At 43.9% G+C, this 17,540-nt stretch overlaps 1 protein-coding gene across 1 annotated transcript; it reads left to right on the plus strand.

Annotated features, from left to right (window-relative positions):
- On the plus strand, window positions 1-17,062 carry KLHL30 (kelch like family member 30). The gene is made up of 8 exons (XM_066620993.1): window positions 1-143; window positions 2,392-3,245; window positions 6,291-6,456; window positions 8,164-8,250; window positions 8,579-8,734; window positions 9,771-9,959; window positions 12,813-12,958; window positions 15,581-17,062. Exons 2-8 carry the CDS (start codon window positions 2,472-2,474, stop codon window positions 15,827-15,829), a joined length of 1,767 nt encoding a protein of 588 aa, XP_066477090.1. The 5' UTR covers window positions 1-143; window positions 2,392-2,471; the 3' UTR covers window positions 15,830-17,062.
- Window positions 17,063-17,540: the final 478 nt, after the last annotated feature.

The following is a 17,540-nucleotide window of genomic DNA, read 5'->3' on the forward strand; positions in this document are numbered from 1 at the left end:
CCAGATGCACACACAGGGTGTCTCCAGCCTACGACTGCCTAATAAAACTCTTAGGGTATTGCCTCTTCCCAGGGTCAAAGCAAGTTGTTCCTCGAGCATTTTTCCAGAGCACACTGGCTGACTGGGTAAAAGAAATCAACAAGGTAAGAGATGGAAGCTGATCGGCTGTGATTTTTGGCAGGACCTAGAGCACAACATGGGCTGAGAGGAAACTGGCAAATTAGATTTGGGGGACAGGGATTATCAGATCACTAGCAGTATCCAGACTACTTGGGCACAAAGAGGAGCCACAATGGTCACAATCCTTCTCTGCTAGAGGGAATTAAACATCACACTTCTTCAGGGAACAATACCAGAATGATTTGTCAATGTAGCACTAGTCAGCAAGAGGTTACTGGAAGGAAAAATTCCAGGACATCACGGAGAAGTAGAGTCAATATAACCAAGTAAAATAAGAAAATAGCCACTAACATTCTCGAGGAAATTTTTATCATTGCTGGCATTTTGCTTATTATATTATATTATAATATATAATATTATCCAGAAATTTTGCTAATATAAATATAATATTTATATTAATAATATAGCATAGACATCCTACTAAGTTATAAAGCCCTTTCAGGTCAGAATTGAGGGACTGACAGGGCATGGATGAACACATAGGGAAAGATGGGACATTCTCCCAATTTTAACATTGATGGATTAGAAAGAGCATGTCTAATAAGAAAGAGAATGGAGAGGTGGGGCTGAGAGTGTTCCAGAAGCTTGTATTGTTTTATTCCCAGATATAGAATGTATGAAGCAGGGACGTGCAGTATGGGTGTGGCAAGTGAGGTAGAACTACTCCATTGTAGTCCATAGAAACGTACCACAGCTGCCCTGCCTACTTACACCTGAGGAGGCTCTATTTACACTAGCTTTCTCAGGTGGAAGGATAGCCTCCTCAGGTGTAAGCAGGCAGGGCAGCTGCAGTGCTTTTCCATGGACTATAATGGGGTGGTTCTGCCTCACCTGCCACACCCACACCACACATCCCTGGCATGAAGCAGGCCTATTCTGAGTGATACCATATCCAGGTCACTGACTGACTAGCAGTGGGTCTCCACAATTTGGGACAAGGTTTTTCCCACCCTTCCTGGAGATGCTGGGATTTTCTGCATGCAAAGCAGGTGCTCTACCACTGAGTTATGGCCTATTATATAAGGAGCTATGTTTATTCTATAACTCTATACATGAAATAACACATAGAAACCAAGAATTTGGTATTGTCTGTAGAATTCTGCACCTTTCCCAAGAGGTGTGTGTGTTTTCCCTAACACACACAAGCAAGCTGTGGTGTCCATATACTGCTGTAGTGAAACTTCAGAAGCAGAGGGGAGCCTAAAATGATTTTCAGTGTCCTGCAGAGGCAGGGTGACCAAATACAATGGAGGACAGAGTGCCTATACCTTTAACCAATGTATAGAAGGGAGAATTTTGGCAGGTGCAGCTTTTTAAACCCTTCCATGTTAAGCTGCACCTGCCAAAATTCCCCCTTCTATGCATTGGTTAAAGGTATAGGCACTCTGTCCTACATTGTATCTGGTCACTCTGTGCATAGGGTACTTGTTCCTTTACTATCAAAGACAGAATGGATGATGCAAAATAAGCTGTATAACATATACACGTTGCTTTTGGGGGTATAACAAAGAATTGTTATGTATTTAATTAGCATATACATTACCCACTCCTGATAATACACTGTGTGAATGAAAAGTTATTGGCCAAAGCAAGATGCAGTTCAGTTTGAACTGAGGCTGAGAACTTCTCAGTCCCTCTTGTATATCCAGGTTGATGACTTTCCTGCACAATGCAATCAGTTCTAACACTATTCAGGGAAATATAGCAGCTGTATGGAAAAGCACAAAGAAAAATCTGCAGGGCTTCAATTGCACAGAGAGAAGCCCCTTAATACCATGCTTTTTATGATCAACTAGGACTCAGTCTGAGTCTTGGAGCAAGCCCTTTAAGGAAATGGGGTCTCCAGCCAAAGAGACTTCTCCAGAGAGATCTCTGCAGCTGTTCCTCATACTATGAAAAATAAATTTACATTGAGTAGATCTGAAATCCTGACGACTTCAGAGAGAGCTTTTGCTTCAAGGAGATCTCTTCAGATTCTGGTGCCTTTATCCCATCAAGTTCCTTGTGGTGATCAGGAACGCATTCCCATTTGGTGCTGATTGTATTCACTTGTTTATTAGGAAGAATTTGAGACATCAAGCTTCATTAGTGTACATTTCTTTCAAGCAACCCCACTGATTCTGATTTAATTTCACTTTAAACTTCAGTTGAGGGAAGAGATTTCTTATCTAAAGCAATAATTTTACTTCTTTTTTTCTGCTTTCTGGCCAGGCCTGGGAAGAAACCTGCTTTCCATTGGAGGTATTTGAGACCATTTCGTTCTATAGAGGCATTCACTAGAAACCACCACTATGGTGAGGAATATTGATGACTTTGACTTTTGCCTTCCATCACATCCTCAATCCATTTTGGAAGGACTTCAGGCTCTGCGCTCCAACCCAAAACTCTCAGATGTCACCTTGATTGTGGGGGGACATGAATTCCTTTGCCACCGCAGTATCCTGGCCCTCTGCAGTCACTATTTCAATGCCATGTTTGCTGGAGACTTCTTGGAAAGCTTTTCTGCCCGTGTAGAGATCAAAGAAGTAGATCCTGAAGTTATGGAGACACTGATTGACTTTGCTTACACAGGGAAGGTGACCATCAACCAGGGGAATGTAGAGGCCTTAATTAAGACCTCCAATCAACTCCACTTTCCCATTATCCAGAAAGTCTGTAGTCGATACCTGAGGCAGCAGATGGATGCAACCAACTGTTTGGGCATTTGTGAGTTTGGGGAGCTGCATGGCTGCCCAGAGGTGTCATCAAAGGCATGGTCATTTCTGCAAGAGAATTTTGAGCTTGTGTCTCAACAGGAAGAGTTTCTCCAGCTGTCAAAAGAGAGGCTTGTTGTCTACCTCTCCAACAATCTTCTCCAAGTACAAGAAGAGCAGAGCCTAGTTGAGGCTGTGCTTAGGTGGGTGAAGTATGAAAAGTCAGTTAGAGCCAAGCATTTGCCAGAACTCCTTGAGCTGGTGCATCTGGTCTCATTGCCAGATCAGTACCTGCAGAACCTCTTGTCATCAGAGCCACTGATTCAGGAATCGGAAACTTGCAAGACCATCATCACCAGACATCGCAGCACGGTCAGTGCTTGAAGGCACTACATTTTCCATTCTTAAAATTTAGAAATAGGGCTTTGTGGTTCGTTGGGTATAGCAGTACTTGAGTGGCCCTTCTTCTTGCCATGTACCTAAACTTACAGCAACCAATTAATTGTTAATATTCTGTGCCTAGGGAGTATAGAAATTCATAGCCCAAGATTTTCTCTATACACAAAGATTCAGATACTTGGTCATTGGTGTGAACCAGACTCCCAAAACTGGGGGGGTGAGGAAGTGGTATGTCCCACTCCAAGTTAAGCTTTCCTTATTAATTAGCCTTTACTACTTGTTACATCTAGTGGGTGATGGAAGTGATGGAGAGTTCCCATTCTTTCTCCACCTATCTCCTCTCATTCTCCTCATTCTGCACTCCCTACCCTTCACTGAGACCATTTTCTCAGAAGCAGCAAGGGTTGGCACCAGACCCCCTTTTCCCAAAAAGGATCTGTACCTTCCTTTACCCAAATGAATACAACCTTCAGGGCTTGGGGAGGACCAAAGGAATATTTGGTCCCATTTTCCCATACCAAAAGCTGCACTCATGTAGAAATGGGGAAATAGGTAAACTTTCACATCCCTTTTCTTCTCCCATCCCCAACCGAGCTCCTAGTTTTTGTGGGGGGAGTTTTGGGAACACATCGAGCCTCCTACACAGCCCTAGAACAGACATCAGAAGAGGCATTCCTGCCCCTCATGGGGCCCCTGTCAAAGTTGGCCGGGCCACCCACTGTGAAGAGTGGCAGGCAGGTTTTGCCTTCACTACGACATTGGCTCCATGTGTAGTATGTTATTTTTCCCTTACGCATAATTAATAGCCTCATGCAGTGGTTCTCAATCTTTTCTCATGGAGCTAGGCAACTTGCAAGTTTTGGCTGTGATGTGATGTTCAGCCTTAGTTTTGCCCCTGTTCAGTTAACTGTGGCCCAAACTGCAGTCTGTTTGCTTTTCTCCATAGAGCTTAATTTGAGCCCCACAGAAAGAAACAAGCTCCTACCTTCATAGCCCTGTTCATCAGAGGTTCCTTTTCCTGATCATGCCAGGAATTAGAGAGGCTCCTGTGCAGTGGCGTCACTAGGGTTTGTGTCACCCAGTGCGGGAGGCCAGTGCTTCACCCTCCTGCAGTGGGCGGGGCAACACTCTAGGTGGTGGGTGTGGTGATCTATCATCGTCCCGCCCCCACTGGTTTTTTGGCTGTACCTTTTGATAGAATAAGGATATTTCAACGTGGTTTGTTTCATCGCATTCTGCATGAAATTACACATTGATTGATATATAACATGATGGTATTATTCCCCCAAACTCTGATTTTAGTGATTTTGGTAACTAGTGGTGTCACCTCCCCCCAGGGTGTCAACTTACTAACACTTTATTGGAGCAGTTCTCAAACTTTTAGCACAGGGACCCACTTCTTAGAATGACAAACTGTCCAGGACCCATCATAAGCAAATTAAAATAAATAATTATAAATAAATTAAAGTAAAATCAATAAATAAGGGAAAGCCAGCCCTGTTCCACCAAGTGAATTTTCTCTGTAGCCTGCCTGCAATAACATCCCCCCCCCCAAAAAAAAGAATCAGTAAGATTTTCACTTCTACCCAGTACCCAGTTCAATTTAAGTTCTTATATTTCAAGCATATCACTATCAGAACTCACCTGGCTTTGCAAGTCTGAGAGCCCAATCCTATGCCTGTCTACTCAAAAGTAAGTCCCATTATAGTCAGCGGGGCTTACTCCCAGGAAAGTGTGCATAGTACTGCAGCCTAAAACAGAAAAAAATTTCACCTTATCCTGTCAAGCCTCTGTTTCATTCTTTTAATGGGGGGTGGGGGCTGCCTTCTGGAGCATTTGTTGAGCTCCAGTTGCATCAAATCAGGACCATTCTGGTGGCCTCACATTTCCTTTTGCTTGACCTGCCCAGGAGCAAAGGCACGTTTGCTTACTCGTGAGTAAATGTGACCATGTGGCTTAGTTTTGCTTTCCATAGGACTCAATACATTCGCCAGCTTGGAGGGAGGGACCTCCTTCTCAGGTGTTTTTTGGGGGGCTACATTCATTGGATCAGGACCATTCTGGTGTTTTTGGATTCCTCTTAGTCTGCCCTTTCAGATGGACTAAGGCATGTTCACCTACTTGCGAGTAAACGCGCGATACCCCTTGGTTTCTCTTTCCATTGGGCTCCATGCATTTTTTGTTTTCTGGTTTTTTGCCAATAACTTTTGATAGAAAGAGTTATTTCACTCCCGTTTTCTGCATTGCATTCTACTCGAAATTCCGCATCCAACGGTATATAACTTGATGGTATTACTCCTAACCATCCTGATTTTAGTGCGTCACCCTCCCAGTGCGCCTCACCTCCCTCTTGCGCGTCACCCAGTGCGGCCCGCACCCCCCCGCACCCCCTAGCGATGTCACTGTCCTGTGGGATAACAAAGGAAGGCAGATTTGCTTTTATAAGTGGATGCCAAGCTGCTGAATAGCAAGGTGTCTGGGCAAGAGATACTGGTGAAAATTAATGGCTACTGTGAAAAGCCTTTCCATGGAGATTTTGCAGTATTCATGAGTTATAGTTAGATCTTTCCCAGAGTTAGTTCATACAGATGTATCTGGATTAATGAAAGGTTGTGTACCTAAAGCCCTAAGTAATGAAAACACCAGTGAAAAAATATTTATATGTATAGTTCTAGCACTTATATTAAGAAATATAAGTTTCTAAAGCTCGGCACAAGTATAACCAAATATGTACATCTGGATTAATTTGAAGAAGGTGGGCACAGGTTGAAACCACATGGAAGGGAATGGCTGTATGTTCCACATTGGGGCAGCTTGGACTCTAAGCCTTGAGTGAGCATTTGTGGTAATGCTTCCCAGACGATAATGTGGAAATTTTACTTTCTATCAGATTTTATCATGCAAGGCCAATATGTTTCATATACAATGTTTGAAGAATGGGATGGAGGAGGAAGGCAAAGTTGTGGGGCTCTCCGCTTTGTAAACTTGTCCTTTTCCCCTGCATTCCCCTTTTCTAAGGTGGAGAACAGGCCATTTGTCCAGCAGAGACTGAAGGCCCTTCCCCAAAAGCTTGAGGAGGTGCTGGTGGTAGTGGGAGGCAGAGTTTTGGAAGAGGATGAAGAAGAGGAAGATGGACAGCCACCACCAATTTCTAGGAACTTTGCCTTTTACAACATCAAGACAAGTAAGTCTTGTCCAAGTCTGGCCCAAACAATGCCGAAAGAGCACCCTCTAACTTGGAACATGAGGAAGTCTAGGCCTGACCAGGGCCATGGTGCTGGACAGTATGCAAGTAGCATTGCCAGTTTGTCCAGCTGTTTTCACAGGCCGATGGGCAGCAATGATTTTCATGTTGGGGCCACTGCTGAGGTCAGCCCTTTGGTTGCTGGACTCCAGCCCAGTACTGGAGTTCCCCCTCCTCTTTTTTTATTATCCCATTCCACTCTGTGTAACTGATGCATTAGTGCATCCAGCAGCAGCTATGCCTTGGACTTAGAATGATGCAACCACTGGCAAACAAGTGCTTTCAAGCTGATGTAATGTTCTGTGTTTCTTTGGTGTTTGTTTCTGCTGAGCAGCATTCATTCCAGGCTGATGTTGACTTCTAAAGCTATTGGGCTGGCTGGTTAACACACTGCATTTTTAAAGCCTGCTTTGGGGAGGGGACAGAAACAGGAGCAAGACCTTCTATAATGTAGGCAAGATGATGCAATTGGACTAGTGCGTTTTGACAACTGTGAACACAGAAAAAGGCCATAACTAATTACCTTTAAACAGGGCTTTAGAAGTGGCTGTAAATGAAAATACCCCCCCCCCCAATAAAAGATGTACTTGTGTGTGATTGGGAGGTCCCTTCAACGAAGGTCTCCAACAATTACCCTAACCATATCATTCAGTCTGATTGCGGTTTTGAAGAAGAGCATTATGATGTGACTGGCACTATACAGGAAAGGTTTCTTCAGCCATAAACAGAATATTAGCAGCATACCATGAACTACCGCATCAGAAAGAAATAGCATCTGCGTTCTTGAGAATGCATGGAAAGACACCACAGGCGGTGATAAGACCTGGCACCCAAATTTTCAAGGGCATGAAAAGGGAAAAGAGGGACAGTTCTTACTTGCTGAAGTGGATCACAGTGATCCATGAACCAGCAAGAAGAGAAGACACTGTGGCAACTAGTCATGATGGCTTTATGCTACCACCAGGTTCAGCACCGATATACCTCTGAATACCAGTTTCAGGGAAGCAATGACAGAAGGGAGATACACCTTTCTTTCCTGCTTGTGCGCTTTCCAGAATTCACAGGCATGTCAGTGTTTACCCATGATACCCTGCAAAGCATCAAGTACCATGTTGGAGCTGTATAACAGAAACAGTGAAAGTACTTCAAAGCACGGCAGGAGAGGGCTGCAGTATATACTGTGTATGTACCATAGTGTGCAGAATGGTACTTGCTCATATTTTGTATTTTACTTATGGCATAATAAAAAACCCAAGGTGGATCACCACTAGGTTAGGAAATAAAGGTGAAGTTATGAGAAGACTGTGAGCATTGTCTTAACTGGTGATCTGCTTTCTAGATTTCTCCCACAAGTCCAAGCTACAGTGCAGGATGGTTGCTTACAATGGCACATAGGACTTGACACCTGACCAATAATGAACATGGGCAGCCACAGTTGGGGAAGAGTACCAGAAAAATGATAGAGTGTTCCAGAAATACATGTTAGTAATCCACATGCACCACTGCTCACACCCTAAGAATAAAAGCACCTATCTAGTAGCAGCTTTGGTTACTGCACTGTGCAAGGCAAAAATCCCAGGACAATTAGAGCACTTACTGGTTATAAATTTCCAAGGGCCTCTCACTCACTTCCTTTTCCTGTTTCAGAAACCTGGTTTGCTCTGCCTGATTTTCCTGATTACAATAAATGGGGCTTTTCTGTGATTGCGCTCAATAACAATGTTTACGTCACAGGTAAGGATAGCAATGTTCTTGAACCAACGTTGGCACCAGGCCTACAGTCTTCATTTGCCTGCTTTTTAGATATATATCAGAGAAATTAAATTATGGCAGCCAAGGCACAAACATGGAATAAAAAGTAAATTTGACTATATTATCAGTTGTATTTTGGCCACTGATGTAGCAAATTATAGAAGGCTGGTAAAACAATATGATCAGTAAGTCAAACACAACGAGAGTGAACCAGATCTAATACAGGAGTGCTTTAAATCGGCACAGAACAGTGGCTACTTTACTTATTTGCCCTCTAGGTGAGAGAAATGATGGGTATTTCTGTTTTCAGGTGGTTCCAGAGGCTCACAGAATAACACGTGGTCCACAACCCAGGCCTGGTGCTTCTGCCTCAAGAAGGGTGCCTGGAAGCCCATTGCTCCAATGCTGAAGCCCCGAACAAACCATGCTAGTGCTGTTCTTAATGGAGAAATCTATGCCATTGGTGGTAGGGAATGATATCTGTAATGTGGGGGGACCTCAGGCATGAGGAGAGTAGAGGGCCATGAGAGAAACTTGGCTGGGCCTGTACATTGCCCAGAAGTGGCTCTGCTTCACCAGCTGGAAGTGGCTAGAGATGCCTGGAGGTGTGTGGGGTAATACTGAGGAAAAGCACACAGCATGTCACTGGAAAGGTGACAATGAACAAGCACTTCTAATCCATGTTGCTTGTGTAGACTGCTGAAGGTGCCACAGACCCACTGAGACCTTCTCTCTAATGGGTGGGGATGAAGAGAAACAAGTGCTGAACTGTGATACTACAATGTTCATTCTTGTGGAAGCTAAGGGCAGATTGCCTGCGGCCTCCGCGTAATCATCCATCCAGTCATTGACCAGATACTTCATTTTAACAATGTAACAGGAATGTGTGTCCCTGGGCCATTTTTAGGTCTTCTTTGAGCAGGGCTGGCCCATCCGTGAGGCTGACTGAGACTGTCACCTCAGTTAGCAGATTGAGAGCATCGGGGGGGGGGGGAGGTCTCACCTCCATATGCTCACTTACTTCTACCGCTCTTTCTTGCCTAGTTAGGAAAAGGAAGAGGGGAGATGGAGCAAAGGGGTAAGTGTGGAGGAGAGAAGCGCACACCTCTCCTCCACACTTCCTCTTCCTCTCCATCCCCTCTTTTCCAACTTAGAGAGGAATTCAGGATGCAGTTCAGGCCAGTGCTTCACCAAGTAAGGGGGGGGGGTTGGCACATTGTAAGGGGGGATAAGCATTTGGCACATTGTGTCAGGCATCAGGAGCTCTTGGACTGACCCTGCCTGTGAGTTATTGTAGCTTGAGCAGAAGAGCCAGCTTCTGCAGAGGGACTGTAATAAACACAGTTCCTGTGTATGTCAGGCAAGTAAGGAAAAACATTGGCCTGTGTTAAGCACCTTAAGCACCCATTAAGTGTTAAGCCTTACTTAAGCACCCAAGTTTTAAATGAATATGCTTGTATTTATAAGTCTCAGTTGCTCTCACTGCCTCTTCTGTTCTATAGGCACCACTGTGGACACTGTGGAGGTGGAGGTCTACGATCCTTATAATGACAGTTGGTGTTTTGTCAGCCCTGCCTTGAAGTATGTCAGCAACTTTGCCATCGCTGGGTGTATTGGGAAGCTGTACCTCATAGGCTCTTGTGCTATCAAATACAACGCATTAACCTTGCAGTGCTACAACCCTGCCATTGGTAAGGAGGAACAGAGAAGGTCTGGTTTGAAAGGCTTTTCCAAACCAATTAGGTCCGGTGGTCTTGCTGAACAGAAGTGGGGGGGGGGAGGGAGGAATTAGAGCCCTTCCTCTTTTCGAAGTTCAAACCAAAGGCTGTTTGATTTGTTTTTAAACACTTTGAAAACATGTTTTGCTCATCACTGGTATCGACATTGCAGTCGTTATCTTCTCTCACATGCCTTTTGAGGAATATACAGGACCAGCAAATTGCCCGTCGTGACGATGGGTGTGTGTGTGGAGGGATACATTCCTTCTCGCCATCCTGTGGGATCTGTTGTCGATGAGGGCAACACCTCCCAGTGTTCATTGCAACCATGTTTTCACATGCAGTGCATAAACTATACTTGTCTCCGGATGAGTGGATTCCAACCACATCTTCTTCGAAGAAGATGCCAGCCACTTCTTCCTAAGTGAAAAGGTATTCAGGGACACCATTGGCATGAGGCCCAAATTCCCACCCCACTGTACCCTGGCAATACTAGCTATTGAGAATCAGGCCTGCTTCTGTGTAGAGAAGAGTCCCGTCCTCTGTCTCATCTGTCTCTTGGCTATACAAAAGTATCACATAATGTTGGGAACTCACTTTTGCATATCTAGGTATGGATTGTGGCCTTGCACTCAGTTACTGTGACCTGCTTTGTGTATTTGAACCCTGAAGTGTTTGTATGGCTTTTTATTTTATTTTTGATATGTAAGGAGCCAAAAATATGGGATGGAGGAGAGTTTATAATGTGTGACTTCCTGTGCTGGCACAGAGCCTGGGGTATCTTCTAACTAGTGCTAGAAATTATTGGCCTCTTTCTGTAGAAGGCACAACCAATCACATTCCTCCTTTCAGCTCCCAGGGCTGTTCATCATGCTTGTTTATCCAGTTGCCCATACCTACAGATGATGTCAGCATCATGGGCATGTATGGTAATCCTTTATTAGACTCCAAAGCTACTAATTTCAATTTGTCATACCTTTTAAGAAACTCCCAGCTAGCACTAGTTTGCTCCCCTCAGTCACTGAAGATGCAATGTGAGTCAGATTTAGTTTGTCCAGGGAACATTGTGGGTAACTGTCATGGGAAATGTGTGTTGTGTGTAATCTGATAAACCTCAGCACCTTCTGTTTTATCTCATGTGACTCATATAGCAAGAATGGTTATTCATCAATGAGCTGTGTAGGCTTTCCTTCTCCCATGTTACATGCTATGCAGAACTTCCTATATCTCTGGCTTTTTCACATATAAAGACCTGTTAGATCAGGCCAAAGCCCATCTAGTATAGCATCCTGTTTCCCACAGTAGCCCACCAGCTGCCTCTGGAAGCACACAAGCAGGAGGGTAAAGCACGTCTCTCTCTCTCTCTCTCTCTCTCTCTCTCTCTGTCCCATTGCTTCTGCCTTGCAATTGGTAGTCAGAGGCATACTGCCTCTGAACACGGAGGTAGTGCCTAGCCATCATGACTAGTAACCATCAACAGAACTGTCCCCCATGAACTTCCCTACATTTTATCTGACTTTCACACAGTGCCTTCGTTGCCTACCAGATAATCTACCAGATAGTGGGCAGATTATGTCTGCCCATAATCTTCCCTTTGGCTGTCAGCAGCACATTGCAAATGGGCAGCCCAGTTCTCCATAACTCCACCTGCACTCTGCATCCTGCGGGGGAGTTTTGGGCCCTGGAATCCTCCTTGAGGTAAGGGAACATTTGTTTCCTTGGCCTGGGCAAGCCTCTGAGGCTCTGGTGAGTCTACTCAGAACTACGCCAGCTACTTTGCTCCATTCTGTCCACTCCTTGCCTCCCCCTGCCGACTTCTCAGTGCTGGGGCTTACAAGCAGCTGCCACACAGCCACTTGCGACAATGGCCAGGCCACATTCTATGACATGTTACCTTTTGTGACAGCCTTAAACCACCCTGCGCTGTTAGAATATGAGTTCCAGCGGCACAACAGGCCATTAGGATTGGGTCCTGAGTGACTATTAGGGACGCATATGCTACTTTCCCTATTGCCTCCTAACCTTGCAATGGCAACAGTGGTGATGGCAGTGATGTGATAGGGTAACCAACAACACCTGCATGCCAGGCTAGGAGCTCCAGATCAATTCCTGGCATGGTATCCTCTGCACATGCTCAACTCTGGCTGCAAGTGGCATGTTCTGAGGTAGTCATGAGAAGTCAATGCCATAAACAGAACTCAAATTTTTATATGCCTGGGCAGTAGTATTTTGAGTACTCACCACAGCATGTTAAAACATAGCCTACATGGAGTTCTATGTGTAGCATAAACCTTCAAACAACAATTTAGTTTACTTCAGTACATCCATAGGTTGGAAAAAGTACAGACAAAGAATGCTACATCAGAAGTGACTGATCTTCATACTGATCAGAAATTCATTTACTAGAACCAGAGGATGTTCCTCCTTTGACCCAAATGGATCCTCTACATATCACGGTGAATAAATATGGGCAAGAGGTTACGTTAAAAATTCACACAAACACATATGTGGGTCATATGTGGCAGAGGGGTGAAATAAAGAAATCTGATCTCACTGGCACTAGTTTTATGTATGTAATTCAATTGACATTTGTGGATTAATGTGGATTGCTTGTGTAAATAATATGAAAGGTATCAAGCAACTCTGCTTGCTAAGCCTTCACACCCCAGCCTTGCTGCATTTCTTATCTGTTGTCCCTTCCAGCTTTTCTCTGAAATTATTCTGTTCTAATAAGGAATTCTTTTTAGCATACAATTCAGATGTCAATCTTATCCAAGGATGTTGAGATATTCATGATAATGATGGATTTTTTTTGTTTTTTGGTAGATGTCTGGAGTGTAATTGCCTCCCCCTTCATACCAAAGTACCTGTCTGCTCCCCGCTGTGCCTCCTTGCATGGAGTTATCTACCTTATTGGTGACAACACAAAGAAAGTCTATGTGTATGATCCTGAGGCTAACATATGGCAAAAGGTGGGTAAGTGAGGTGTAATAACAGAGAGTTACAGGTTAATGTTGGACTGGGATGACCTGAGATTCAAGTCTCCACCCCACCACAAAGCTCACTGAGTAACCTTAAGCCAGTTGCTTTCTCTTAGCCTAATTTGCCTCACAGGGGAGTTTTGAGGAATACATTTTTTTGTTTACTTAAAACATTTTTGTCCTTCCTCTCCATAACCTGAGATGGCTTATATGACATTAAAAACAAAGACTTCAATGTAGTAAAAACAGCAAAGATAAAAAAATCTAATAAACACACAAAAAATGAAAGTAAAATGGAAGGAAAAAACTATGCAGAAAACCACCATGCACACTACTGCACTCCTCAGAAAAATGGGAAGATAAAATGTAGTGAATGAACAAGCAACCCCACCCCGGTTCATTTTTTAAAAGTAAACGTAAAATTAAGGAAGCACGTGAATGGTCACATCTTTGCAGATTTGTTTAAAACATAGGCTAACACACACAGAGACATATCCACCACATACCCTCTCTTCAATTATATTTTCAAAGAGGTCAAGTAATCATAGTACAGGTGAGGATGACCATACATTTTTGGCCTAGACCCCTAGAGGATGATGGAAGAGTGGTTAACAGCCCAAGCCTATGCATGTCTACTCAGAAGTAAGCCCCACTGAGTTCAATGGGGCTTACTCCCAGGAAAGTGTGCATAGGATTGCAGTCTAAAAGTCTCATCCTGATCCTATGTTTTAACTCTTTTCAAGAAACTAACAAAAAATAATATATGAGAAATGCACTATCCAAAATTCTAGTCCCCAAAATAGATTTTGTGATCTTTAATGGCTGGCCCATTGTCCTTGTTCCAGAATGGCAGGAAGCCCATTCCATGAGTGAGGGTATCCCAGGGAGCAGTACACCACAGCCCTGCTCCTCTGGCTTCAGCAAAGATGTGTGTAATGTTGTTGGAGGGTTGAGTTACGCAGCGTCATTCTCAAATCCTGTTGCAGCTGTTCACATGGCGTCAGTGCTCAGCTGATCATGTAGCGCCCACTCTTGGGACAGGTGCAGAGAGAGCTCTGCCAGCCTAACTCCATAGTTTTGTGAATCATGGTTAGGGCAGTCAGTTTCTGGTTGTTGTCATCCTTTTGCCATTGGCCTCAACACTTCATATATAGGACTATAACATAATCTTGGGCCCAACTGCCCTGTATTTATGTCCTAGCTGGACAAGCTTAATTTGATTTTCTTTTCAAGTAAGTTCAAATCTTTTAGAAAGTGGTGTGCCAAACAGGGAAATGCTACAAGCCTGCCCAGTTTATTGCCAACACTTAGTACATTGTGCTGTTCTCAGTATGGTGAAGCATGCAATTTCCTCTCTGTTCAGCAACAAGGATGCTTCACTTCCCCTTGTGCCTCAGTGCCAGAACTACTGCACTACTTGTTCTTAGCAGCTGTATCCTAATACTCAAGTATTCTAGAAACCAAGTTTAGTACGTACATTGTACATAAATAACCTCTTAGAAATTGGAGCTCGGAACAGAACTATGTTATTAATATAGTAACAAATGCAAGCTACATTCTGCAAGCATAGTACATTACAGGCTGCCATTGCAAAGACCTCTCTGGCAAGATCAAGGGTGTAGGAAAACTCCCACATGCCTCCTTTCCATCATATCTGTCTTGGCTTGCTCCTTGCTGGGATGCTGATTTTGGGCCCGATCCCATGCTGGGGCAGCACTGGCAGCTGCCACGCTGCCCCAGCAACTGCCATTGAAAAGTGCTGTAAGTGCTGGGCCAGTGCTGGGCGTCAGGACCAAGAAGACAATGCTGGAGCAGCTCTGGTAGTAAGTCCTCCTGCTGGCAGGCTGTGAGGCTTTTTGGGGGGGTGGGGGGAGAGGAGGGGAAGGGAAGGGGCAGAACTGGGCAGGGGGAGGGCCGGCTGGAGAGAAGATTTGCCCAGGAAGGGGCAGGGATGGCAGTAGAGTCTGCCGCCAAATCCTATGCCCCCTCCCTGACTGGAAAACCAAACATGGATGTTGGTTTTGTGTCAACTAACTAGCTGGTGTAGCTCCGAGGAGACTCATTGCCACCAGCTGCATTCTACCCGGAGTAAGGGAGCAAATGTTCCCTTACCCCTAGGAGGCTCTGGCAGCTGCCCCAGCTCCAGAGGATACAGCAACAGCCATTTCAGTGCCACTGCTCTTCTGGGGCTTAGAATTGGGTTGATTGTGTCTCAAATTTGCAACAAAAGGTGTAAGAAGACCTGTTTTCAGCCTTTCCGGCTGCACAAGATATCCTAGTGAACATGTATCTTGGAGCACACCTCCAAGAGTAAAGCTGGAGTACAGTTTCTAATCACTCACAGGCATCTCAGCTAAGTAGACAAGGGGGCCTAAGAAATTTGAGGATATCTACTTGCAGTATACGTTTTGTCCACCAGATGGTAGCAATTGATTTCCAGCCAGCATATATTCCCACTCACCATCTAGGTATGTGTTATGGGTAGATAACCTATTTTCTCATTTGTAATTGCTGCTGAGATATGTATAAACTCTACTGTGATTCCATTTGGCCTGCCATGATGGAATCGTAAAACATACCCACATGTGAAAGATGTCAATTCTATGTTTGCAGGTTCAGCAACTTCACACCTTACATGAAAATGGAGGGATGGTACCTCTCGGAGGTAAACTCTTTGTCACAGGTGGACACTGGAGGGGTATGGATGGTGACTATCAAGTGGAAATGGAAATTTATGACTGTACCAAGGACATCTGGACACGGAGAGGAGGCCTTCCATGCTTATGGCTTTACCATAGCTCCTCTTCTATCTTCATGGACACTTCAAAGTGGAGGGAACCTTTCCTGGGAAACAATTTGTGAGAGAAGAGGATAGAAAAAGTCTCACAGCTCACCTGTGTTGCTACAAGATTAGAAACAGACTTCAGTTTGCGATCATTTTTACCCTTCCTTTGGCCTTCACCTTCTTACACAGTATTTGCAATAATTATTGTTTTCCTGCTTCATTACATTGTGCACTGAACCAACCAGCTCATCCATTTTTATAAATATCTGTGGTTACAGCAGCAGCATTAAGGAACCAGTGGTGATTATGGAAAAAAAATAGAATAGAATTATGAAGCTGGTGAATGGGGTAGTAGGGTGGGAGAACTGGTGGCTAAAACAAAACCTTACAATAGATATAGACTCAGAACAGACACAGTATTAACACTGTAGTTCTAAAGACAAAGCACTAAATAATACCAATGAGTTTAAGTTTAATTCACACATTACTTTCATCTACTGTCTTCATTTGTGGAATCATCTACCAACCTGCCCAGTGTAATATGTGGATCAGGAGTTTGCCATCTCAGCTCTGGAAACATTTGCCATTTCTAAAGTTGCCCAATATACTTGCCAGAAAGTTGCCACAGTTTACATCTTTAAATATTAGTGCAAAAATACGTTATGAATAGTAATATGAAGTTTACTTTGATAAACAGAGATAACCCTGCACGGAATCCATTGATTTCGATGAGTCTTGTGCTTAGTCCTGTGTTGAACTGCAGCCAATGCCTGAAAGGGGCCAAAAGTAACATGAACCAACCAACCCTAAGTCAAAACTAGGAGTCTCTCAGTGTTAATTTGAGGTCATGGTGACTCATATTGATGAGTGACATTAGTGATTTGTTTGTCTGGGAAAGGTGGTTCTCTGGGTAACCTGGAATTCTTGTGAACCTCTTTTTATTGCTCTAGGATTATTTCTGTACTAATAATGTGCATTCCTGTTCAATTAAGCCGCCAATTCTATCCAACTTTCTAGTGCTGATACAGCTATGCCAAAAGGATGTGCATTGCATCCTGTAGTGTGGGGACAGTCATGGAGGTCTCCTTAAGGTAAGGGAATGCCTGTTACCTCAGGGCTACATTGCAGCTGCATCTGCACAGGAAAGCTGGTTAGGATTTGGCCCTTACTTACCTTGAATATGGCTTGCATTTATTCTGTCTGTGCAAAGGAGGCTGACATGTTTGATCCTGTTCAGATTGATCATTAGCCTCACTATGATCAAGATATCTAACTTCATCTAGTTGAAATAAATCATGCAGTCCTTTTTATCACGATTAGCATTTGCTTTAATAATCTGGCCTGGATGCCTTTAAAAGGGGGTTGGACAAATTTCTGGAGGAAAAATCCATCATGGGTTACAAGCCATGATGTGTATGTGCAACCTCCTGATTTTAGAAATGGGCTATGCCATATGCAGGGAAGGGCACCAGGATGCAGGTCTCTTGTTGTCTTGTGTGCTCCCTAGGGCATTTGGTGGACCACTATGAGATACAGGAAACTGGATTAGATGGGCCTATGGCCTGATCCAGTGGGGATGTTCTTATGTACTTTCTGTAAAATGATGGAGAGACATAGAAGTCTTCTTCCAGTCTCATGATCATTTTATATGAACGAAATGTGTTTAGCTGATAGGACTCCATAACTCAGACAGAAATTGTTTTCCTTTTAGCAGTATGTGAGAAAAGTTTTATGTGTTTAGCAAAATAACAGTGGTCTTCAACCTATTTTGTGCCATGACCCTAGATA

This window comes from Tiliqua scincoides, chromosome 3 (genome assembly GCF_035046505.1).
Source record: "Tiliqua scincoides isolate rTilSci1 chromosome 3, rTilSci1.hap2, whole genome shotgun sequence".
Classification (NCBI taxonomy): domain Eukaryota; kingdom Metazoa; phylum Chordata; class Lepidosauria; order Squamata; family Scincidae; genus Tiliqua; species Tiliqua scincoides.